General features: G+C 38.1%; 1 protein-coding gene and 1 gene segment (V, D, J or C); one reads left to right on the top strand and one right to left on the bottom strand.

The window, feature by feature from the left end:
• The window catches only part of LOC311284461 (Ig kappa chain V-III region MOPC 63-like), a 945935-nt gene that overhangs the window by 532367 nt on the left and 387184 nt on the right, over nucleotides 1–26384 (top strand).
• Nucleotides 1–26384, bottom strand: part of ankfn1b (ankyrin repeat and fibronectin type III domain containing 1b) — an 84996-nt gene that overhangs the window by 9543 nt on the left and 49069 nt on the right. For all 4 annotated transcript variants that reach the window (XM_084398462.1, XM_084398461.1, XM_084398460.1 and 1 more), the window contains 12 exons: nucleotides 26015–26055; nucleotides 14552–14674; nucleotides 8441–8648; nucleotides 7874–8081; nucleotides 6617–6814; nucleotides 6430–6543; nucleotides 5250–5347; nucleotides 2959–3049; nucleotides 1910–2017; nucleotides 1097–1196; nucleotides 867–996; nucleotides 310–429 (listed from right to left, as the gene is read on the bottom strand). In XM_084398462.1, coding sequence (XP_084254588.1) covers nucleotides 310–429; nucleotides 867–996; nucleotides 1097–1196; nucleotides 1910–2017; nucleotides 2959–3049; nucleotides 5250–5347; nucleotides 6430–6543; nucleotides 6617–6814; nucleotides 7874–8081; nucleotides 8441–8648; nucleotides 14552–14674; nucleotides 26015–26055 — 1539 coding nt within the window. The remainder of the gene's footprint in view (nucleotides 1–309; nucleotides 430–866; nucleotides 997–1096; nucleotides 1197–1909; nucleotides 2018–2958; nucleotides 3050–5249; nucleotides 5348–6429; nucleotides 6544–6616; nucleotides 6815–7873; nucleotides 8082–8440; nucleotides 8649–14551; nucleotides 14675–26014; nucleotides 26056–26384) is intronic.

Genomic DNA, 26384 nt, shown 5'->3' with positions numbered 1-26384 from the left:
GCATGTGAACTGATCATCTCTTCTTCCTTACTTCTAGTTATAGCACAAAATAAACATGAACGATCATCCGAGGATATGTTGAAGGAACAAGTACAACTTACTGAAATGTAACATGTCTCATGTAATCACTTAATCAGCGTTTCAACTGTGGAAAGACGTCACTAAAACAGCTTGTAAACAATATGTCAAGTAAGGTTACATTTACCACAGGCAAAATTTCAGTTTCGGTGTTTCTGAATCATTTCAGTGCATCACTACTAGTGACTATAAACTTGAAAACGTTGTTCAAGGTGCGTTTAGTTTGTTCACCTGTAGTTGTGCGGCAGCCTGAATCATTTTGAGGCGTGTCTGGAGCGTACAGGAACTGGAGGCGTGAGCGGGACTGATGCACTGCTGCATCCAGGTGAGCTCCTCCCAGAGATGTGACACCTGTCAACATGCATCAGCATAGAAACAATGTTTAATACTCAAATGTTGATACAGTATATTGCTGTGCATGTGTATATGAGTGTTTCAGGTTGAATTTGTTTTAGTGAATCAGTTTTGGTTAAATGAACCGATTTAAATTAAATTGGATTTTAACGTTAACCTCCTTATCTTTAACAATGTGAAATAAGCTTAATATATATTTTAAAAAAGTGTATTTTACATTTTACATTTTACGTTGCTTTTTGTTTTTTATATATGTAAGATCATGATACACTTTGAATTGTAATCTCATGTATACAATTAAAAAAACAAAAGCTAAACTAAACTACAAGCAAGCCACCTCACCAAACCAGTACCTATACAAATACTTTGATTATTTCAAGAAAGTTCAACAAAATAATCTGGTTTTGTGCATCACCACCGATACACTTTGTTACCTTTGTGAACCAAAGTAAATCCTGTGCGTGACAGCTGTACGAGTCGTCCACCTCAACGACAGGCAGCTGATCCTCTGAAGTCACCAGAACATTTTCATCTTTATAAAATATACAGGCCAGATAAAGACCTCTACAGAGAAGAAGAGAGAGGCGTCATGGATGATGCAAGACATGGTGTGTTGAGAGAGCTTGATTACACAACACTGCAACCTGATGTTGTTTTCTCTCACCTTTTCAGATTTTTGACAAATTTGCTGGTGGGCTGGAAGAGATGCCTCAGACTTTTAGACACAGAGTGTTTTCTGGTGTTCAACGGGGGTTTGCATTGTTCTAAACACACAGGGAGCAAGTTATTGCCTTTCAACTTTAACTTAAAGATTCAGAAGGTTGCAGATTAGACTCACTAAATGAATATGAAGTGTATATAAAACACTGAGGTGAAAAACAATTAGTGATTAAAACAGAAAAGAGAAAACATATAGGTTATGTATATTTTTTTTTGTTAGTGTAGCATCTAAAAGGAGTTTATGGAGATAATAATCTTCCAGTCTTTTTAACTGACCCCAATTCAAGAGATTTAAAATTGGTGCACATCTTTATGCCGTGTGTGAATGGAAGTTAAGTATCTGCTTTGCTCAGACCAACAAAATAGCCGCATATATCACCGATGGGGAGGACTGTGTCTCTAAAGGCCCCTTTATAGCTTAATTAGAGTTTAATGATCAGTGTTCAGCGAGCAGGCAGTGATTTCCTTATGGAGCATGTGATCACACGCGTGAGTGTGTTTTAGCCCTACAGTCAAGTCAAATTTATCCCCCTTAACTCACAGTAAAATAAACCCTCAGCTCTGATGCACTAAAAACAACAAACAAGACCCCCGGAGTCGCACCCAGGAGACATGAGCACGCGAGCTCAGCCCACTCGACCCCTCTGAAATATTAACTCAGCATTTGTTTTAAAGCGTTTAAATGTTTGTGGTCGCGGTCACTGTGGCTCGGTGTGAATGAGGAGGTTTTTCATTCAGGTCCGAAGTGAGTATTTACCGTGGCATGCGCAGTGACGGTGTGCCCCTTTAATTTGCCCCAGGAGCTGCTCTAACGCCTCTTTCAGACCCTGCTGGCGGGGGGGAAGCCCGTCCACCTCCCTCCAACCTGCAAAATAAAACATAAAAAACAGTGCATAAGTGGATGAAAACAACAAATGCATATGAAAAAGTGTTTCAAATCACGATTTTACAAGTCTCTGATCTTTACAGGTATTTCAAAGCCGCAGAAGGTTATACCAAACAAAAACTGTGAGATTATGTAATGTGTGCGTGCTAATCTCACAGTAAATAATTCAGCATTCGCCTTATATCCCTGCATCGAGCACACACAAACACACACGGCACGGTAAACAGGATGATGTTCTGATGGTGTGTTGGTTGCAGGCCGGTTCCCGGGTAAGCAGGGAAAACATGGACGCTCTATTCCCGGAATGTCTAACACAGACCCTCTCTTCAGCCCGGCTAACCTCGCAGAGAGCGTGTGTGCATGTGTGTGTGTTATGAAAGAGATAGAGCGAGGGGGATAAAAGACGCAAACAAGATGTAAATAAGAGAAATTGTGTGAAAATTATTTCTGAGTGTGTCCGAAAAGCGGCGTGTGTATGTGAGCGTGAATTGTAGAGGGAGACAACAAGTGTGTGTGTGTGTGTGTTTGAGTTGGTGTATAAGAGCCGTTCTGTCTGCAACTTTACAGCCTCTCACAGACATGCAAATATTTCCAGAGGGAGTCGAAATGGAAAACACAAACACACACATTAAATTAGCATGCTCAAAACACACACACACACACTCAATGTAAAAGAGCCCTAAAAACTGTGAGAGAAAAGGACGGCTTGTCCTCACAAACATAAAAATGAGGACACAAATATTACACAAATGAAGCCAAACGTAAACACACACACACAAACATAGATACTAAATCACACACACACACACACACACACACACGCAGATGCACGATACGTCATGCAACTTCTTAGAAAGCAAAACATGACTAACATCTGTCCCGTTTGTTGTTGTTGAATATGTGTGTGTTTGTATACTCACTTGAGGGTGTAGCACAAGCAGGTTCAGATATCTGAGGTGAACTCCATCCCTTCATGTTATATGCTGATACCTGGACATAACAGCATGTGCCCTGTAAAAAGAGGTAGATCTGTGTTATATTTAAATATAAAAATTTTGACAGTTAAAGGGATACTTCACCTCTGGAAAGATGAATGTGTATTTAAAATAGGTCATTTATGTAGAAGCTTTCTAGACTAAGAAAAGCCAGAAAATGTATTTTTGGCTTATGTGGATGAAAGACAACAACTCCCAGAATGCACTTGCTTCGCTGCCCTAGGAGGCCACTCACAAACCACGCCTACCGGTAAGAGAGCGCAGTTGAAAACAACAAAGCTAGACTACTAGCGAGTCTCCGTGATGAGTTTGCCCTGGATTTCGAGATCGCCCAAAATGTCCGGGATTCGGCTTTTGCGTTCTACAGTCGCCATTCATCATGTTTACTGTGGCGAGCAGGACGAGGCTGACGGCCGCGGGAGAACGGCGCGAGGCCGGTGGCATGATTACTGAGACTCACCGGTCTCGCATCTCTCACGGAGGAGCGGGAATTTTCTTAGCAATGTTAAAACGCACATCAACCGATCACTTGTTTAGCGTTCATGTAAACACTACATTCAGATTCACCAAGCGGAATGAATTCAGCTAGACTGAAACAAAAGGTGTGCATGTAAACAATGAATGGCGACCGCAGAAAGCAAAAGCTGAATCCTGGACATTCTGGACGATCTCGACGGCCGGACATGTCCGGGAAAAAGAGGATGGTAACTCCTACTACTCAGTTTTCTCCACAGAACAAGAGCCCGTTAACTTAGCTTCCAAAGAAAGACGGCTGAACTATATGTATACATTCTGTGAGTGAGATCCCACCCTCTATGGGCGGGTTGAAAACATGCGGAACAGCTCCTCCTACTGGCTGTAGTCTTTAGCCTCTGGCGAGAAAATTCTCCGATGACGCAATATGACGATTTTTGCGTCATCGGAGGATTTTTTCCAGATAAAAAATACATAAATCTCTCCTCTCAGGGGGATATGAGGGTGGAAAGCATGGTAATTCGAAAATACTACAGGTTTTCTACTAATACAAAGCTTAATGCTAAATCCTGAAGTATCCCTTTAAGAGGTCATTGTACTATAACTAACTCAAAACATCCTTGTTAGTCCAAAAACAGTTTTTATTGAAGACAACTCGTTTCAGATTTTGTCACATTATGACATAATAGTGCAATTAAAGACCGCCTCTGAAGAATTAGATCAACGCCTACTTCTACATCATCGCGTCTTTGGCGTGTTTGTGAGATGAGAAGGAGATAAGAGAGATACAGGATCACTGGACTAAAAACAACATTACCATCCTAATGCTAGGATAGAGGTTATTTATTTTTAATTATATGTATGTCTTAGTAGAGCATTGTTTGTTTGTTTGGTACATTTCACTGTGGATTTATTGGAAAATCAGTCGCAATTTCTTTCTCGCCAAAACTCCCATTATAATCAATGATGCTGTCTTCACTGCGTAATGAATCTCGTTTACATCGTGTTTGCACTGGTAGTTAGTTCAGAAATCGAGTTGCAATGACGAGATCACTGCATTCATGCGCTCAACAGATATATCTGTCATCTATATCAATAAAAATAAATTAAAGCTTAAAAACACTAATAAAAAAGCACATAGCATAAATTACCAAAACTTAAACTATAAAATTATACAAATAATACGTAAAGAACACCGTTGTGCTCAATATATTCTATTAAATAATTTTTTGTTTGATTTTATCATCTTTCTTCACAATGCTCTTCACCTCTGAGACAAGTTTGCTTTCCTACTGACACAACCAAAGGTAAATGAATATTAACCAATAATATAGCACAAGTTTAAAAGGATCACCCAAAATGAAAATTCAGAAATAATTTACTGTACGTCACTAACTTTTTCATCTGTTGAACATTTAAAAAAAAATTCAGAGTTTAAAGTCCTCCAAAATACACAATAAAGCACCAAAATTGGCAACTCAAGAGGCCTCAAACCAACCATTAATGAATAAAGTTTGAATATGCAGATGTGCAAATGAGATTTGAGAGCTGTGATCTGCTCCATTATCACTGTTTAATGCACGAAAGTAAACATTTTAAATGATTATATCTTGGCAACAGTTAAGTAATATCAAAATAGTAATATAATTGTAAAAAATGACTTTAGTTCAGTGGTTCTCAACTGTTTTTGTCTCCAATGCATTGTAGTATTGTTTGTAGTATGTTTTACTCCGTATACTAACCGCTGTAAGTCCAGTGATGTCATACTGGAGTTGAGTCACGTCTTCGATTACCGTCTCACCGAGCAATGGAGTAAATGAAGGAACGCTGCTCCAGCTCACTGAGAAACACACAAGTAAGCAGTCATTTAGAAGATGCACAGGAGTTGCACTGAGTACTGTACTAGTACTACCACCATGCTGTGGGCATGCGCCTACTAGTCACGGATCATGTGACTTCAACAGTGCTTGTTCTATATGGCGGAACAAACTGTGACCTGGTGTATTTGTGTATCGTTTGTTTTGTATGGTAACCCTGTGAGGGCTAAATATTTTTGTATTTGTTCACAAAGACCATCTAATCTAACGTCTGACAGAAACTACAAGCGAGTGCGATATGTCTGTTCTTTTGACACAGTTTATGACAGCACCAGGGTTATTATCATTAACTAACTAATGCTAAAACTAAAATTATTAAAAACATTTCTGTTAATTGAAATAAAAATGAAATAAAAAAAAGACAAAAGCACAACAAAATTCTTTGACAAAATGCTAAATGCATAAATGTAAATGTAAAAATTAAACAAATAAAAATATACAAAATAAAAGCCAATTGTAATGTGTATAGTCAGTTTTAGTTTTGTTTTTCACTGTGTTTCCTGTGCTCGTTTTGCCTTAGTTCCTAGTCGCCGTTAGTTTCCTCGGTTGTTCATTGATTTCAACCTGTTCTGTTTTCCGTTGATTACTCTGTCTGTATTTAAGCCCTCAGTTCATTGTTGTGCATTGTATGTTCACCATTGGCATTGTGTTGTCTATGTTGATTTGGTTGTTAAGCTATGATTATTATTACTCCTGTTATCTCCTGCATGTTCCTAGTGTGTTTGTTAAGAAAGTGTGTTTTGTTTTGGATACTCCACTACAGCTAAGCCTGACAGAAATTCTAAATATTTATAAAAACTAGTAGTATATAAAAAAACACTGAAAAACACTGGATAGCACTAGAAGTGTGAATCTGGCAATATAATTTGTGAGATATTTTCATTTATCACCCTCATCTCACTCGGCTGTGTGGAACATATTCTCTAGCTGGCCGTCAAACCGCTGATGCTCACCAGCGAGTCGATGAGTCAGTCGTGTGTGTTCATGGGTTTTGGTGGTATAATCTAAATCATCCCTATAACATGATGAGTCAGGGGTCACTCACCGCGGTATTTGGTAATAACAGCAGAGTTGTGACAAAGAGGCTCTTGGAAGTAAACTCTGAGACTGGTGATACTGCTGACAGAAAGATGAACGTCGCTGGGAGGTTCGGGAGGACCTGAAAACAACACAAAGTCACTCAGAATCATGACCAGCAACTATAACCGCAGCTGTGTGTGTGTGTTACTCACTGGCGTGTGTGTATCCGGTCTGCATGCGCTTGTAGAGGCGGAGCTTCCATTCCCACGTTTTCAGCTGTCTCTCTCTGTTTGACTCCACCCTCTCCCCAGGCTCCTCCCCCGTTACCTGGGCAACCAGCTCTGCTATGCGATGCTCCGCCTCTTGCACCAGGGAGGCCAGGTGAGCAGCTCTGCCTTCAAGACTTAGAACTAGAGAATACATAAAAGAGATTTCATAAATATTGGCAAAAAAAATTTTAAATATTGAAAAATAAACTTTTTTGTTAACCCCAAGAGCTAAGTTTCTAATTGTGGAATTCTACATCCACCATGTATGTTTTAACCATTTCATTTCCAATTTGGAAAATAATAATGAGAAAGGAAAAGACGGCTTGTTTTTTATTTTTTTCGTTTTGTTTAACAAACCAAAAACCTTTTTTATTTATTGTGTAAAAATTGGTTTATGGCTTCAATATTTTATTCGCACATGTGGGCGGCACCGAAACTCCCCATTTACCTGATTAGTCAGACATCCATTCATATTACTGATCTACTGTACAATACACTTGTGTTAAAAAACTCAGTAAAAATAAATGAGTGAATTTTAAAAGTATACTATAAAGTTATGAATGGGCCACTGTAAAAAAAAAAAATTAATCCAATTATCTTTGATTGTTATATTACTTTATATCGTTAAATTGCAAGAAATGTCCCAATCATATTTCACCCCAAAAATTTGCTTGAAATTTTTCACCAAAAATTACATTGCTGTAATAAAACAATAAGCATAAATCAAGTTCAAGTTAATACAAAAATGTATTAATTTAATTTATTTATTTTAAAAAGTCATTTCAAATGACAGTAATAAGAATGGGAGGCTGCTTAATTAAATGCAACAATGCAAAAAAAAATATTGTAATGCTCCTTAAATTACACTTCATATTCATAATGCAAAATATAACAAAATAATATAAAATATAATATGAAATTAAATATGACCTGGGCATTCCCAAACATTCAATTTAAAAACATTAATTAGAGATAATGATAACTACAGTATAAAAAGTGTGGGGGGAAACTGACATTATGTTTTGATCTTTGGTGTTGCATACCATATCACATTGCTGTTGTCGCCGTTTGATTGAAGCAATAAGCCACTACTGCTTTATTGTAATGTATAGCATGTGGCAAACATCTGTAGATGCATTGTTTATGATTCATAAAGTGGGGCTCGTGCTGCATGCGTTTGATCGCAGTAAGTGTACTCACAGTGGGGACTCTCTTTGGCCCCGGCTCTCAGCAGAAGTTTGGCCATGGGGACGTTGTTGGTCATGATGGCGATGTCGAGTGGCAGCAGTCCTTCGCTGTTGGGTGTGTTTAAGTCCAGCTCCTCCAGACTGAAGGTGCTCAACAGAGACTCCACAACATCCAGCTCCTGATGCTCCACGGCTTCAAACAGAGCCTCGTTGCCCTGGAACTACACATGCATGCACAGATATATCTCACACGCATAGAAAATGCATGCAGACACATCCATGCATGCTGTCAAACTGCAGCCACGTACTGTATGTACAAAATATCAATGCCATTTTTGACTAGAAGCTTTTTGAGTTGCAATATGGTTCTTTGAAGATTAAAAAAGGTCTTGGTGTTTTATTATAGGTTCTTCAGTACTGGTTTCTAGGCTCTAATTTGTGTTTTGGGATCTTTTCAAATGGCATCATCAACTGCTTTATATGTCAGTCAAACAAGCTGAAATGTCACAATTCAATAGTTATGTGAGACTAATTTGGTTTCTACAATTGTATAGGTCTTGTTTAAGTGTTTGCATCTCACCATGGTGGTTTTATGCGAATGGTCCTTGTCCGACTGGCCTGGGAGTGCCGAATCTTCCAGGAGCAGGTTCGTCGTGCGAAACTTTCCAGACAGGTTTCTGTAGAGGCGTCGTGCAGCACTCGGAGGAGACGAACATGATGTGCTGGAGTATTTGCGTGGAATCAGAGGATGGGGGTCGGGAATCTGTTGAGTCATTTTGGATTCGGCCCTGAAAAAGAAATTGCACATGAAAAACTGAAATTACGAGGAATAAAGAAAAGACAAAAGATCGTTAGAGGATAAATACTTACATACTTATAAAAATGGTACTTTTTAACAAGAAATACACCACAAAAACATTTTTAATGGGTAATTTTTTATTTCTATAAAACATATCAGTAACACTTTACAATAAGGTTCTATATGTTAACATTAGTTGACTACATTAGTTAACACGAACTAACAATGATAATTCTAAAACAACTTAATTGCAACATTTACTAATACATCATTAAAATCAAAAGTTGTATCTGTTAATATTATTTAATGTACCTGAGCTAACTTACACTAACAATAAACAGCTGTATTTTTATTAACTAATGTTAATAAAGATTAAAAATATACTGTAACAAATGAACTGCTCATTGTTAGTAATGCATTAACTAACGTTAACTAATGGGTCGTTATTGTAAAGTGTTACCAATATCGACAAGATAAATTTACGTTAGAAGCCAAATTAATGTGAGATAATAAGAAAAGTTAATTTTTCTAAATTTGGTCTCTTAAACTCTTTCTTGCAACTAAGTTTTATTGTTTTAAAAATAAAGCAAAAATAGACTGAAAAAATAAGATATGAAAGAGAATAAAAGTAAAATTTTAAGCATCAATATCTGAAAAATCCATATTGATTGACCGCTGATATAATTTGGGGAACAACATGTTCACCCTGATATCAAGATTCATTCAGAGGGGCTTCAGATTTGGAAACAGAACAAAGGGCTCCAAGAACTACAACTGTCACAAATGTTCTCGTATTAGGACGGACCATTGTCCGCGTCGGATGCAGGCGAACACCTCCGAGTGCTCTGATAATAACGTGCTTATTTTAACGGGCAGGTATGTGCTGTGTGCAGATAAAAGTGGGTATATTTGTGGCAGTCCGGATCAGTTTCAAAGGCGGCTGATCTCTGGGCTTAAAGTTTCTCCTCTTGTGCCGAACACACGGGCTGTCGAGCGAACGGCGCGAGCACTCACATGAAAGACTAGCAGATGAAAGAACGAGGGATAAAGAGAGAAAGACAAAAGAAACAGGGACACCACATGTTAACACAGCCGTCTCAGCACCCCATCAGACGAATAGTGATAGAATAGAACAGACACACACACACACACACACACACACACACAAAACAGTTTCCCACCACACAATTACTGTGAGGTCCAAACGTCTGAGACCACACTGAGAATCTGGGATTCCAAAGCACATTTAAACCTGGAAATTAGATCATTTTTAGAATATTGAAACATTTACAACCAAGAAACATTGTGATATTTCGGATATTTCTATGTATTAATCGTACGTAAGTAAATTAGCGACATTGATCATGTGACAGTCCGATTTTCTTCTTCCAGTGAAGCTCAAGTTTTATGTAGCTTCAGTGCCAAAAGAGTCTCTTTTGTGACATTTTTGAATTCATGTTGATTTTTCAATTCAACATCATTTGTAATAAAAAAAATAAAAAATAAAAAATAAAAAAAAGGTATTCATTTAAAAAATTTAGGACATTTGGACAGGACTGTACACAGCAACAAACAATTATTTACATGTGCACACAAACACACACACACGCACAGAGTCAAGTTGGGGGCAAAAGTGCTCAGATATCTGGGGATTGTGTCTGGCATCACATCAAAAGGCAAAGCAAAATTTAGCACACAAATACGAGCACATTTAACACGTCCAGTAAGTCAAGGCTAAATGAGAATAGGCCATAGTATGGAAAATTTAGTGAGTAATGCCTCCGTCTAAGAATAATAGCCATTGAGAACAGTAGGCGCATATAAACACATGCAATCCCGCACACATGTGCATGTGTTGAGCTCACTGATGGTAAGAGATTACTCTTTACCGTTTCCCCGAACACATGTTCACATTTACCTCCGAGATCAAACTCTACCCGATACGACTGCTAATGTGGCCGGTAAATTATCTGCCGTGTTTCACGTGAAACAATGATACAAGCTGGAGAGGTCGTCCGAAGTGTTTCTGTCACTCGTTTTAGATCTGATGTTGCTATACAGAAAATAAATGACAACTTCAACATTCTGTTCCTGGCTGTATTCTGAACAATTCATCAGCGCACTTGTTCTTCGTCTGAAAATGATTTTTCACTGACATCATATAGGCTAGGCGTAGGCGAGCTATTCAATAATTCAATATTTATGAAAAATGTAAGTAAATGTCATGAGATTTTGGGTCGCATACGGCAATTCACACTGGCTTTGAATGGCACTTTTGTGAATAAACAGAATAAACAGAACTGACAGCAACAATTGGGAATGGGGAAAAGGTGGGACATGGGAAAAGGTTTAATACGGTAATACTTTCAAAGGATAAAATGTTTTTGCATATATATTGTCTCTTTTGACAACAGCAAAACGTATGACTATAGATTATGTCTCTTTAAACAAGAAAAAAAAAACTATATAATACACGATTATCAGTAGATTATTTAACGTTTCATTTAGAATTCTGAATTTAAAATCTGGAAAGAATTTGAATCTAAATTTAGCTCTTCTATATAATGAGCCATTAATGAAATATCGCAATTACAAACTGACAACTTGCAGTTTCTACTCATTGTATTAAATTAATATTGTCTTACAGAATATTAAAGGTAATATTAAAATATCAGGTAACACTGGTTATAATAAAATGGCATATCAAACAAAATTATTTTCTATTTTCTACACTATTTTCGTAAAATAGTTAGTTTCCTTACTGTATAGCTGTATTCACAAATTCAACAAAGACATACGTTTTAACTCGTTACTCTAATTCTGAGATGGCTATAAAGTATCATATTTAATATAAGTCCATAAAGTATAAATTTAGAGATGCAAAATGATGCTGAGATGGATTTCACGAAAATACATACGATGCAACAGACTGTAATCACAATGCACGGATGTGTGCGAGAAACACCAATCCGGCTGGTTCTTTCACGTCGCCATCAATCAAACAAAACAAAATGTTTACGACATGTACGCAAAGAGCGGGCGACGTCTCTCTTTCTTTCAGAATAGTTGGTTATAACAGACGTAAAGGGGGCAGAGGGACTCCTCTACGAGGGTTATATGTGGCTGCGAGAAGGAGAGTCGGAAATTTGATTCTTGGCACCAGACAGACTGCAGTCCGACCAGCCAAAATTTGGAGGGGGAGTGTGTGTGACAGTAAGCAACAGGAGGGGGGCAGCGAGGACAGTATTCCCGATTAGTGTGTGTGTGTTACTAGGGTCAACAGAACCCCTCTCTCTCTCTCTCTCTCTCTCTCTTGTGTACTTCAGGCCTAGTGGAGCCAGTCTAACCCTTCGACCTCTCACACACACAATGGGGAATCAAAGCTAATCAGTTGATTCCCTCCCCGTTTGAAAGACACGCAGACAGGTTTGCATGTCACCACAGAGATCTTCAGCAATCAGAATCTCACAAGAACATGTCCAGCTCACATTTCACCTCAAAACTCAAGAAATTTGCATGGTATATTCTGCATAAACAAAGTATATTTTTAATAAGTGCCTTTATTTTAATGACATTTAAGCACTTTTTCCAAAGAATATTCTCATTATTATAACGCATCTGGAAGTTTTACCTTTTTCAGCTTTTTCTCATGATAAATGTACTAAAGGCAAGACACTACATAGGGTGAAAATAATGCAACTAATAGATATCACCAAACGTTCCCTAGTTGATTAATCACAGTGCATCAAGACAACTGTTAAGTTTTCTGAAATGTTATGTTTAAATATGCAAATGACACTAAACATGCACTCATTTCCAGAGCAGAAATCTGAATGTACTGGAAAAAATCATTTTAAGAAAACAGCCTTTTAAAGACATGCATTGCATTTTGAATTCAACACATGCAAACAGATCAAATGTAATAAAATCAACTTAAATGTGTATTTTGTATGTCTGAAAGTCGACATTGCGGAAGTAAAATAGCGCAAAATCTCAAATTGACCAGTGCATGAAAAAAACACTGATTTCGCCTTAAAAAAAATGTTTAAAACCTTGTAAATTTGAATGTTTTTTTTTTTTTTTTTTTTTTACAATTAACCTTTTTTGCATGGAAACAAATAAAAAATCTCAGATTGCAAAACATCTTAATGACCCAAAAATAGGTTTTTCATTATGTGAAATATACTTTCTTTCTTTTGATTCTGGGGTGAAATGTGTTTTCGGCAGCATTCGAGTTTGTTTAACGCAGCAAAGCCGCGTAGTCTTTTCCCATCACGCGTACGTCTGCATGATTGCGTGTTTCTGCCTTGGCCGTTCGCGTTCTAATCCAGTCAGATTAAGAGATTAAACGCGGGAGTATTTGAGTGCATGTGCCGGTATGCGGGTGTGTTGTCACAGTAGTAGTCGCTCCCCTGTGAGAGTGTTTGCTGTGTCGAGTTCAACTGCCCGCCACCTGTTCGCCCCCCCCCCCCACCCCCCACCCCCCACCCCCCACCCCAGGGGGCAAATCTCTCTAATTCTGATGAGCAGAGACAGAAGACCGTCGCCATGGGGATGTTCTGCAGGGGGACGAGAAGCGCATGTGAGCACGGGATCAATCAATGTATGAATGCGTGTGCGCGGATGTGTCTTTGTGCAACGGCCCCGTACGTGTGTGTGTGACGTTAGGCCAGTCTAAGAGGCACTGGCGACAGACAGCTCGGCGTGCAGGAGGTGACAGGGAGTCTGCGTGAGGCTCTGCGCGGTCCCGAAAACAGGGGGGCCCAGCCCTCATCGTGCCCAGCCAGGGTGACTACATCCTGGGGACACGCCGCCCCGAGACTCCCCGGAGTTATATGCGTCTCTGGAGCCCGGCTTCCAATTTGCCATATGCCACGACCCAGATGCGGCCACCGATAGGCACCTCTTCTCGTGCACAAAGAAAAGCACATAAAGTGCATACAAGCAGGATTACAAAAAGAGTCCATTTAATGACCTTTTAAGGTCATCTGAACATATTATTTTACATGTATATAAAATATTATATACAAAAGTCTGCTTGACTTTTTATTTTTATCGTAAAATGTTACTATATTATCGCCCAGCTCTTTATATAAAGTTGGATATATATAAGAATGTCTAACTTTATTTGCATAAGTACATTATACGCACATAGGGTAATATATAATAAAGCGAATTTCAAATTATTGTTTATATCACTCTATATTATCGCACAGATCTAATCTGCTAAACGCGACTATAAGGCATGAAGATATTAGGATATTATAAAAATGAAGTGTGATTTTCTAAGAAGCTGCTTTAAAAAAGTAAGTACCAATAAGTACCATGAAAAATTGTCTGGTCAAAGTAAAATAAATGCCAGACAGATTCTTGTGCCTTATGTTCATGTTTATCATCTCAGGAAAAAAAAAAAAAAACTCCCAAGAAAAGCTCATCTTTTCTGTGTGCATCTTGGAAGTGACTCCATTTGTGAGTTTTGGACATGCAAAAGCCGTGACAGATGGGGAGGGTGGAGAAGAGAGAGGCAGTCATAACTGGAGTCATGATGTCTGTGGAGATGAGCAGAGGAAAAACCTTGGGAAAACAGCAGCGTTCAGAGCCAACATGGCTTCCTTGCAATCTTTTGAGTCCAAATGGCTGGTCAACCTCTCTTAAACAGGTTTATAGCTGTTTAATGGCCAATTCACAATGCACTGACAGATGCAGACTAACGCTGACAGTCAGCAGATTACAGTACGTCACTTCTCAGATATTCCAAGACCGATAAGGCCGATTCAACATGTTCGCTGATCCGACAAAACCCAACGAAGTCTGTTGCCGTCTGTCGGTACAGTGTGAATGGCATTATTTCTAACATAGAGTGCTGTGATGTAAATGTTGGAGTAAAAGTACCAGTCCACGCTGAGAGAGCGCCTCCTGTAGGCTGGAGGTCTGGACGGCAGACTCCTGTCCTCCTTGCAGTGTTTGTCCTTCAGAGAGAGTCGCTGAGTCAACTTCACGATCCCAGACTCAGTCCTGCAAAACACACACACACACACACACAGCATGATTACTGTAATTAATTCTCTGATTTACTAAATGTTCGCGCTGCCAGAGATTAGTTCAGAACTTTACCAAACGTTTTCCATCATAATGTTTCAACAGGTTTCATGTTTATGTATAAATATTTTATCTTCACCTACAAACAAATAATATATTTAACCATTTCGGTGTCACTAAACCTCATCAGTTCAACCAAAAATCCTTTTGCCCAAAACTAAAAAGGAGATAATAAAGAAGAAATAAAACTGTATATAAATAATAATATAATTAATATAATAATTATGTATAACAATAATAAAAAAAGGTTTTATTATTATTATTATTATTATTGTTGATTATTATTCTGACTGTTGTTATTATTATAATGACGATGATTATTATTATTATTATCATAAAAACATGGATTATAATATTAATAATAAAATAAATAAATGATAATAAAATAAATAAAATGATAAATGATAAACAAATCTTCTAATTAATTGTTTTACATTTTCATAACATTTTCACAATATTTGAAATAAAATATGGATAATAATAAATTAAATTAAACTAACAAACAAATAAATATTTTTGTTGTTTTACATTTTCCTAAAATTTCCATGTGTTAAATGTTTATTCCCAGATTTGGGTTTTAAACTTGCGCACCAAATGTTTTTTTTTTCCAACTTGGAAGGTAAATTTATAAGGAAAATGTTAAACTGTCATAAAATAATATCACAGTACAATTATTATTTTTTAATGGTCCAAAAACTTTTTGCAAAATATAGCCTGATATTTTCCTCTTTTGACCTCTTGGGGTGCAACATGACCCAGAAATGTTCTCCATGAGATTCCCCTGTAAAACTTTATGTAAGAGGGATTGCGTGTGTTGAATTTGGCGTCTCATTAGCAACAGTGAGGTCATGACAGCAGCAGTCGCCTGGACGGCAGCGGACACTATATGCAGATCTGACAGTGCTGTAAATGCGTGAATCAACCATCTTGCAATCGCTTAATGACAAACAACTCAACAAGTGCGACTGAAGAATGTTTAAACACTGAAGGACAAGGTCAGCGAGCAAACGGCAGTGCCAGCGTGCCCAAAACACCCATGACACTGAGAGGTGACGCATCCGTATTTCTAGAGGGAATGTTCCTAGATAGAAGCCGTTTGGGAATAAGACAGGAAGAAGGACTGCGGGATGAATCTGATTCCAGGGGCAGCTGTTCTGGATGACACTGTGCTCAGTTGGGGTCCCACAAGCTGACGTAATGCCATTCGAAGATTTCTTACAGTAGGAAGGCCTGAGTGATGACATCACCTCCTTCAAGAGAGCACACGCCGCGCGGACACATACACACAAACACGAGTATAAAAATAAATACCAAACATAAACACGGCACAAGTCAACGCTTAATTCGTACGCACTTAAAGACATGATTGAGAGAGGGAGAGAGACCAGATCCGTTTCAAATCCAAGTGAGCTGCGCAATGCATTCTGGGATTGCCTTCTATGAATGTTGTCACAGAATTTGGCCAATTGAACGCCACAAAAAATATTTAGGCCTTTAAGATTTATGTATTTGAATTGCATACAGCTTTAGCAAACACTAATAAACTGAATATGATGCATATTTGTCAGTCATACACAAATGAAACGGATAAGAAACAGGTTTCTGTAATAGTACTAATAAACTGAATGTGTTTTAAATACACAATAACCGCAGGTTTATATATTTATCATCAATAATTCAAATCTCATGCGTTTTAACTAATATAGCTTATGGAACAGCAATACACAGCTATTCATATTTTAACCATGTTCTTACTTTTAACTGATTCTAAGCTTCGAAAATATGATTATTTAAATAAAGTCAAATAGATGCAAATAGTTAATAATAAATTATGCAATATGTTTGAGTACAGAAATCGTACCTGCTTTTAACCTTTTTCATTTACGTATGCCTGAAAAATATGCATGCATCAACATTAAGTTTATTAGTTTATGTTATTTTATATGCAAATTCACATTCATACATTTTAAATGAAGGCTTAAATATTTTGAGCCAAGGCAGCAGTGTGAGTCTGATCAGTGAAACGCAGTGTAGGTACTGTAGGCGCGCTGGAGAGAGCCGGAGAGAGCCGGAGAGACGAGCGTCTGCCTCTGTCGTTTGATGTCGATCGGAGCTCAGACTGCAGCCAGCGCACAGATCCAACGCTTCGGCCCAGGCTGCTCATTAGACAAGCATATAAATACCAAACACACACAGTATTAAACACCAGTGCCAGCGGAGACATAAATTGGTTAGTTAAGACAAAAATAAAAAGCTCTCCATATACCGCAACATCAAATGTGTCGTGCCGTGTTATTCCACTTAAAGGCTTTGACCCTCACACACACACACACTGGGGTATGTGTTGTGTGTTCATTTAAAAATAAATAAATAAAAAAAAATAATCACCATTACAGTGACTCAGAAAATTTTCAAATCATGTGTGTGAGTTTCAACATTGGTGACTCTTGCATTGCAAAAAAATTATGTTCTACATCAGCATTTTTGTCTTGTTTCAATCAGTCAAGCAGAATGTTTCTAGCCCGACTACCAGACTCTACCAGACTCTCCTACATTTCATTTGTACAGATAGTATGGCCACTCTCCATTGAAGCGTTATAACTTCCTTGAAGGCGGGTACTCTGTGGAAGTGGAAAACTGTTGGATCTGCCCAGAGCCACTCTGGATCTGCCATAACCAATCGCTAGCGTTTGGTCGTGACGTAACCCTACTACTCAAACTAGCGCACGAGAAAACCCAAGAATATACCGCAAACTCAGACGGAGTATTGAAGGAAAATGAAACCTGAGCGGAAGTACGCAGGAGGCCGGAGACAGGCTAGAATGTTTCTGGGAAAGCAAGTGTTCTTTCACCCCAGTGCAAAAAAATATTTATTAAATATGATGAAATATAAGCTAAATAAGGTGGCATTTCAAACATGTAAACTATCCATCCGTCCATCTGTCTATCCATCTATCTATCTATCTATCTATCTATCTATCTATCTATCTATCTATCTATCTATCTATCTATCTATCCATTTATCTATCTATCTATCTGTCTGTCTGTCTATCCATTTATCTATCTATCTATCTATCTATCTATCTATCTGTCTATCCATTTATCTATCCATCTGTCTGTCTGTCTATCCATTTATCTATCTATCTATCTATCTATCTATCCATTTATCTGTCTATCCATTTATCTATCTATCTATCTATCTATCTATCTATCTATCTATCTATCTATCTATCTATCTATCTATCTATCTATCTGTCTATCTATCTATCCATTTATCTATCCATCTGTCTGTCTGTCTATCCATTTATCTGTCTATCCATTTATCTATCTATCTATCTATCTATCTATCTATCTATCTATCTATCTATCTATCTATCTATCTATCTATCTGTCTATCTGTCTATCCATTTATCTATCCATCTGTCTATCTGTCTATCCATTTATCTGTCTATCCATCTATCTATCTATCTATCTATCTATCTATCTATCTATCTATCTATCTATCTATCTGTCTATCCATCCATCCATCCATCCATCCATCCATCCATCCGTCTGTCTGTCTGTCTGTCTGTCTGTCAGGCCTATAAACATGTAAAGCTTCTTTACTTTATTCAAAACTTTCAAACAAGTCTTTGTCAAATCAACATTAAAAGTTTGTCGCGATAAATTTTGCTTGACTAATTAAAAATTACAGACACATACATTTCTTGTCATTTCAATTAACCCTCTGAATCATGTTTGCTATCAAATTCAAAACAAATTCAAGAATTTAAACAACATTCTCAATCCAGTTCTGATTATGCACAATCTTGTAAATGACTCTGATATCTGACTATTGATCAACCAATGGCCTGTGTATTTGAAAAGACATTTCAGAAGTCAAAAAGCTGCTATATTTAAATGGACAATTATGCACTTTTTTCTTTAAAATTACATGCACTGATGAATCAGTCATAACAACAGCAGGAGCATGCATTATGAAAGTAGTCAATTTTGACTTCATCACACATATATATCAACACTTAATACAGCTATAAACACTGATTCACGTTCCCAGAATCCCAAAATAAAAAGCGGTTTCCCTAGAGGGCCACCTACTCTCTCCATCTCTCTCTCTCTCTCTCTCCCTCACTCTCTCTCTCTTACTCTCTTCCTCTCTCTCTCTCTCTCTCTTACTCTGCCTGTCTCTCTCTCTCTCTGCCTGTCTCTCTCTCTCTCTCTCTCTCTCTCCAGATCTGCTTGTGTCGGCCCGTCTCCACACACAGACTGTGGTCACTAATGCGATACCTTGTCATGAGCTTTCTCTGACCATAATTACTCACATTGGTCAGTATGGTGCCAATTTATAATCAGACTTTATTTTGTGGAAGTATTTTTAATTTATTTAATTGTGTGACTTTTATCTGCCAATCGTGTATGTATTCTTCTTGGGTTATTTTCCCCATTTCTTCTACTTGTGAGTGTCTGAACTGAACTGCTGAATTAAGTTGATGTTTTTCCACTAAATATTGCATGGGGTCGCTCTCTGTGTGTCCTGTGTCTGAGAGCGCAGTGATGGTAACTCGCTGACGGCGCGTCTGATAGATGGAACCAGAACTTTACGGCTCTCTTCTGGATTTCAGATAGGACAGGGAATCTGCCTAATTCTGCCCGGCAACCCAGACTTGGAGCATTTCTGTGAGTTCCCAGGATGTTCTTGCAGAACGCAAGCTGGAAAATTTCATCAGGGGTTTTGTCCTAGGATTCGTCATTTATTACGATTTCACAGCTGTATAGAAGGATAGGTTTGATGATGCTGTCAAAGATTTTCAGCCACAGTTTAATGGATGCATGGGTTAAATTTGAACAGGGGTTTTCTTATACTATAATAAGCTCTACATGCTTTATCAGTCAGATCTTTTATTGCAGTGTCAAATTTCCCAGAAGCTGAGATTGTCAGACCCAAATAATTATAACAGGTGACATGATTATTATATAAATTTATATTTCTTGTCAGTAAGGCAAGTGTTATTTAAATAAACTCCTTTCCAACGCCTCGTTTTATGAGTACAGAACCTATTTGTACTACTGCAGAAGTTTGGTGCCATTCTGGGCATTATTAGTGGGGTAATTTACGAGATACATCCTTGGCTCCATTAGCGCCTGCACTAAACCATTCGGCTGATGTCTCTAAATAAGCTCTAACTTTAATAATGTTCGACCAAGGGAAAAAAGCTTCTGGAGGGGGTGTTTGGCTCGAGGTCATGGTGCAAAGGACCCTAGGTTGATTTTACTCCGAACCATCCCTTTAACTGATGAGTTGCTAAATTGATCGTTTTCTTCTCTTCACTAAATGAAGTAAACAGAAATGAATCTCTCATGTTCTGAACCCGAGTGCTGTGGAGCTGAGCTTTATACTGGGCAGGACTGTCTTTACTCCATATAAATCTGGAGGAAAGGGTGTACAGTTTAACCTTCTGCTCTGAAGAAGGCAGGAGATTCACGGATCTGTTCAGACTGTGGACTATGTGACTACGGTTGATTTGACTGTGGTCTACATCTGTGATGGTGTAATCTACTGTGCTGCTGCATATGAGCGGCAGGTGAATCGACCCAGAGAATCTCCCTTTGTGCTGCCGTTAAAGGGATAGTTCACTTTGAAATAAAATTTTGGTATGTTTTAGCTTACCTCAAGGGCATCCAAGATGTAGGTGTCTTTTTTTCTGCAGTAGTTTCAATTTTGATATTTTTAGGTCAAACCGTTCTTGTCTGTCAGTCATATAATGCAGGTCGATGGTCATTGTCTCAAAACACAAGCACAGAGTCCAAATTAAAACAATTCCCCATCGTCCAAATTAAACAATTCCCCATCGTAAGTACACATTGATGGCCTAAGACACGAAACGAGCGGTTTGTGTGAGAAAACGAACAGTATTTATATCGTTGTTATCTCTTGAACACAGCACACGTCCAAATGATCTTTTGAGCATCAAACGTGTATTTTGCAGTCTGCAGTACCTCTGACGAGTGATCTGACGGCGCGGGCGGGTATAGATATATAAATAGATGTCGCCTTGGCTACTGCAGTTCATTGGAACGAAACTGTAGCCAAGGCGACATCTATTTATATATCTATACCCGCCCGCGCCGTCAGATCATTTGGACGTGTGCTGTGTTCAAGAGATAACAACGATATAAATACTGTTCGTTTTCTCACACAAACCGCTCGTTTCGTGTCTTAGGCCATCAATGTGTACTTACGATGGGGAATTGTTTAATTTGGACGATGGGGAATTGTTTTAATTTGGACTCTGTGCTTGTGTTTTGAGACAATGACCATCGACCTGCATTATATGACTATAAGTAATTATTAAGAATTAAGAAATAATGATAATTCTTGACAGACACACTAAGAGGATTTAAGCTAACATATTGTCACATATAATTTTCAGCATGTGTTTTATCTGGATCCGGTCAGTGGTGTGTGTTCTACCTGTTCCTGGCACTACAGCGGTGTAGCTGTCTGTCTGACCCTCTCCTCACGCTCACCATGTGTTGTCTCTCTCTCTCTTACTCTCTCCACCTGTCTCTCTCTCTCTCTCTCTCTCTCTCTCTCACTCTCTCCACCTGTCTCTCTCTCTCTCTCTCTCTCTCTCTGCTTGTCTCTCTCTCTCTTACTCTCTCCACCTGTCTCTCTCTCTCTCTCTGCCTGTCTCTCTCTCTCTTACTCTCTCCACCTGTCTCTCTCTCTCTCTCTCTCTCTCTCTCTCTTACTCTCTCCACCTCTCTCTCTCTCTCTCTCTCTCTCTCTCTCTTACTCTCTCCACCTGTCTCTCTCTCTCTCTCTCTCTCTCTCTCTCTTACTCTCTCCACCTCTCTCTCTCTCTCTCTCTCTCTTACTCTCTCCACCTCTCTCTCTCTCTCTCTCTGCTTGTCTCTCTCTCTCTTACTCTCTCCACCTGTCTCTCTCTCTCTCTGCCTGTCTCTCTCTCTTACTCTCTCTGCCTGTCTCTCTCTCTCTTACTCTCTCCACCTGTCTCTCTCTCTCTCTCTCTTTGTCTGTCTCGCTCTTAATTTATGTGGAGTAGATCCAGTGCAAATGTTAAAAGGTTTTCTAAAGGGACGTTTGATGCTGGAGTTTGCGTATTATGAAATGATAAATGATACTGAGACTTTTTTTTTGATGTGGGGAACAGAAGGTGTGTTGTGTAAGCCCAATGAAGGGCAAGGTTATCAGATAAGTTTTGGAGTGTTATAAAAGAGAAGATGTGTCGTAAAATTATTATTATTATTATAATTGTTTTTTTCCAGAATTTTAAGGATTTTGAACAATGTTTTAAGGTGTTGGAATATATATATATATTTTTTTTTTTTTATTGTTTTGAACAATTTAATGTAAAATAAATTTACATTAAGGTCTCTGCCTGTCTCTCTCTCTCTCTCTCTCTCTCTCTCTCTCAGCCTGTCTCTCTCTCTCTCTCTCTCTGTGGTCATTGCCGGAATGCTGTAATGGACCGAAAGCGACTCCCAACTTGTTGTTCCCTCCAGAATCCCACAATTCCACAGGGCGTCAAGATTCCAATCAGAGTGGAGACGGCCATCATGATGATTATTTATTCTGGAGCGGATCGTGAGCATGTGAATGTGTCATACATTTATAGAAACAAACCACACACACACACATGGTAACACACAAGGGCGTGTGTTTGTGAGGAAGTGGTTTCCGCTGTGTCATCTCCATACCTACATCCAGACCGGCGGCCAAACGTGTGTATAAGCCTGTGTGTGTGTGTGAGTGAACGAACGAGAGAAGACGATGCCACACACACACACACACACACACACACAAATGAACGAGATGCCAGGCGTGTGTTCTTAGCAATGATTCCGCGGGAAAGTTCCTCTGGCGGGGCTTTATTGAGGTGTGTGTGTGTCTGTGTCTCTGGCACAGCACTGTTGGGGAACCGTCAGACTTTTCATGGCCAAACCACATCAAACATGCAAACCACAACGCCAGCCCCTCCACACACACACGGCTGAGTCAACCTTTACACATACACACATTAACCACAAAACCAAACACTGAAACATGCACACTTATTAAACTTATTAGACTGTCTATGTGAAAAATGCTTATGTGGGTCAGGGAGAGAGAGAGAGAGAGAGAGAGAGAGAGAGAGAGAGAGAGAGACTGCTGCCATATATCATTCAGGCTAATTCATTTGATTTTCTCCCTTTAGTTCTGTAACCCACAATAACTAGTCTCACGACTTAAAGCTTATGTGATTTGTTCACAATTGGTTACTAGACGTTCAAACGGAAGACCACAAATGGTTACAGCACATGGATTTTATTTTTCACTAATTCTACAACTAGTATTGTGGCTAACAGTTCATTCACTGCACTCAAAAACAATGTGATTGGCTGAATTTAACTTCTGGATGTAAGGCCACGCAGTTTTCGTATACATTTTGCCAACGTTTTGTCCGAAGCACTCAGTAGCAAGTAAACTATATATTCAATTGTAAATTATTTGAATAAAGTTTGCACACATTTCCAGAAGTCAGTTAAATTCAATTCGTTTTGAGACAACTTGGGCGACATTTAGTCAAAAGTTTAGGATCACTATGTTTTTTGAAAGAAATGAATACTTTCATTCAGCAAGGATGCATTAAATTGATCAAACGTGACATTAAATACATTTATAATGTTACAATGATTTCTATTTTTTTTTTAAATGCTGTACTCTCTCTTTATCAAATAATCCTGAAACAACAATATATCACGGTTTCCACAAAAATATGAACTGTTTTCAATCACTGATAATAATAATCATAAATGTTTCTTGAGCATCAAATCATCATATTAGAATGATTTCTGAAGGATCATGTGACACTGAAGAGAATGGAGTAATGATGTTGAAAATGCAGCTTTGATCACAGGAATAAATTACATCTTAAATATATTACAGCTGAAAACAGTTAATTTATGATGTAATAATATTACAAGTAGGGCTGGGCGATATGGCCAAAAAATCATATCTCTGTATTTTTTGGTTAAATGGCGATATACGATATACATCTCGGTACTTTCTACGTTTTTCTATTTGGATAAAAAAAAAAAAAAAGTATTTATTTTAAAAAATGTCATTTCACATCCTGCCCAATGATATCCTACAAACAATGTTGATATTGAAGGATATGGAAACAAATATAGTGAATGTAATGTAGGCTATGCAATATATTATGTGCAAAAAGGTGGTTAAAATCACATTACATTCTAACATTGTAACATTACAATCTAAAAACAAAAATAATGCTTTTGTTTTTAAATTGACTAAAAAATGAAAATAAAAGCACTTAAACTAATTATATTAGCCTGCATTTGATTACCCCGTTATAATGGTCACTTTCATAAAAATATACTTGTAGGTTTAAAATTCCACATATGGCACATTTATTGTTTCCAACAACAAATATTTTAGCAATATATATATATTAGTCAGAATTATTGCGCTACTATTCTATTGTGCTCCGTCTGTTTGGCGCGCATGCGCGCGGCGTCCCTCATTCACGGAAGCTTGAATATTAGCGGAGATTCAATTGCAGAAGCTCGTCCTCTCCTGACAGTGAAATGGACATATTTGTTTGACTTTCTAACATTTAAAGATGGAGAATATACCTGTGAAATGTAAGTTAAGCACTGAGGAAAGCACCACATCTCAAACGCATTAAACAGCGCAAGTATTTATCTGTCAGTCAGCAACAGTATCTGTCAGTAAGCATCTGACAGGGCAAGCTGCTTTAAACTTGTTAACTATATCTTACCAGTTATTTTGAAGCCCTTAATATAGCTTGTGTCATGTTTAGGACAAATTGTACTATGTACTTTCACTGCGGCAGCTCACACTGCGTCTTCCGCTATTTTTCAGATGTGCTCGTATCAAACTACTGTATCGATATAAACGGTATTGCCTCATTGCATATCGTTTAAAAAAAATATATCGATATATCGTACAAACTCGATATACCGCCCAGCCCTAATTACAAGGGTTTTTTTTTCTGTATTTTTGGTCAAATTAATGCAGCCTTGGTGAGCAGAAAAGGTTTCTTTCAAAACATCTTACTGTTCCCACACTTTTGAACAGTGGTGTATTTAATTGCGGTCAGTGTGAATTTAGATTTAGTGAAACTCATTTTGATATTGTTGCTTTGCACAGTGTTTAGTTTTCAGGACAAAAAAAATGATGACTCTTCATGTCCGCTTAGGACACGTTATCAGAGCCGTTTACCTGTGACAAGAACACACACAACCAACATAGCAATTAGGAACAATGAAACCAACACTATATCCAATATCCCTGATCTAGGGTGAAAAATCTCACAAAGCAGCTTTATTAAACCTACCCCGAGAGTAAAATCCAGACTACATCTTGTGCTCGTCCTTTGATCAGACCCGATCAGAGGTTCAGTTCTCATTAGTCAGCCATTAGTGACAGATTTAGGAGATCTGCCATTTTTAATCTAGTAACCAAGGAAACATGGTGTTCTTGTGGATAGGAAGGCTCTCCTACGCCACATTGTGTGAGAGTTTCATAATTCATAATTCACAAGACACTGACCCTCAATAATAATGTCAATGTAACATGTCAGAAGCACTAAAGCATTAAAGATACTATAGTAACCTGATCTTTAATGCACTCATTTCTGTCATGGGATGTTTCATTTTTATTGACTTATCAATCATTAAGCTTTTGACTTTCGACTAAATTTTTATTATAATCACTTCTTTTTTCATTGATTATCTCTCAAGTTAATCTATGCTATGTTAACCTAAAGCAGCAAACCACCTAACAACACACCACGACCAGAGAAAGACTGTATCATGAGTAAACGACTCCACTTGCATGGATATTATAATGTCTTTTTTATTACATTAAAGCTAATTAAAAATGGCGCATATAATATAATACGTATGCATTTTTAAAATTAAAACTATCAAACATTATATGCATTTCTTCAGTTGAGGATGACCCCAAAGGAAAGCTATGTCTGATTTAGCTCATTTCCCCAAAGTAAACGCACACAAACACTCTCAGACTAACGCAGTGCTGTAATCACAGTCAGGTTGTAATACTCTAGATTACAGTTCATCTAAAACTAGATTATCTCTCTATTCAGTGGGTCACTAGGCCAATATGAAACGTTTTTAACCACTTGTTTAACCCTGGCATCACCAGAATGAGAGCATGACAGCGTGAGAACAGGCGAGTCTTACCTTCTCTGACGCGTTCCCTTCCTGTCGATGGAGCCCAGACTCTGAAACACACACAAACACAACCTTAAAACCAATTTACAGAGATAGTCATTTCAAAGCATTATTATTACAGATGATTACACTGAGAATTCTTAATTCTGATTGGCCAATAGCAACATTCTGATTTGTATAATGACACTAAACTGATTAAATGACTGCTGACCCACCAGTTTCCTACATATCTGTGCTAGTTTCACGTCTCATGTATCCCTCCACACACTTTTTGTCTCTCATAATCCAGTCATTTAAACCCTTCATGGCAATTTATTGATTGATTTGATAAGAAGCCGTGACATAGTTAGGCGGTCTCCAGCACCCTGCCAGCGGTTTA

Source organism: Rutilus rutilus, assembly GCF_951802725.1.
Source record: "Rutilus rutilus genome assembly, chromosome: 24".
NCBI classification, from domain to species: domain Eukaryota; kingdom Metazoa; phylum Chordata; class Actinopteri; order Cypriniformes; family Leuciscidae; genus Rutilus; species Rutilus rutilus.
This window is presented reverse-complemented; position numbering and strand designations above follow the sequence as displayed.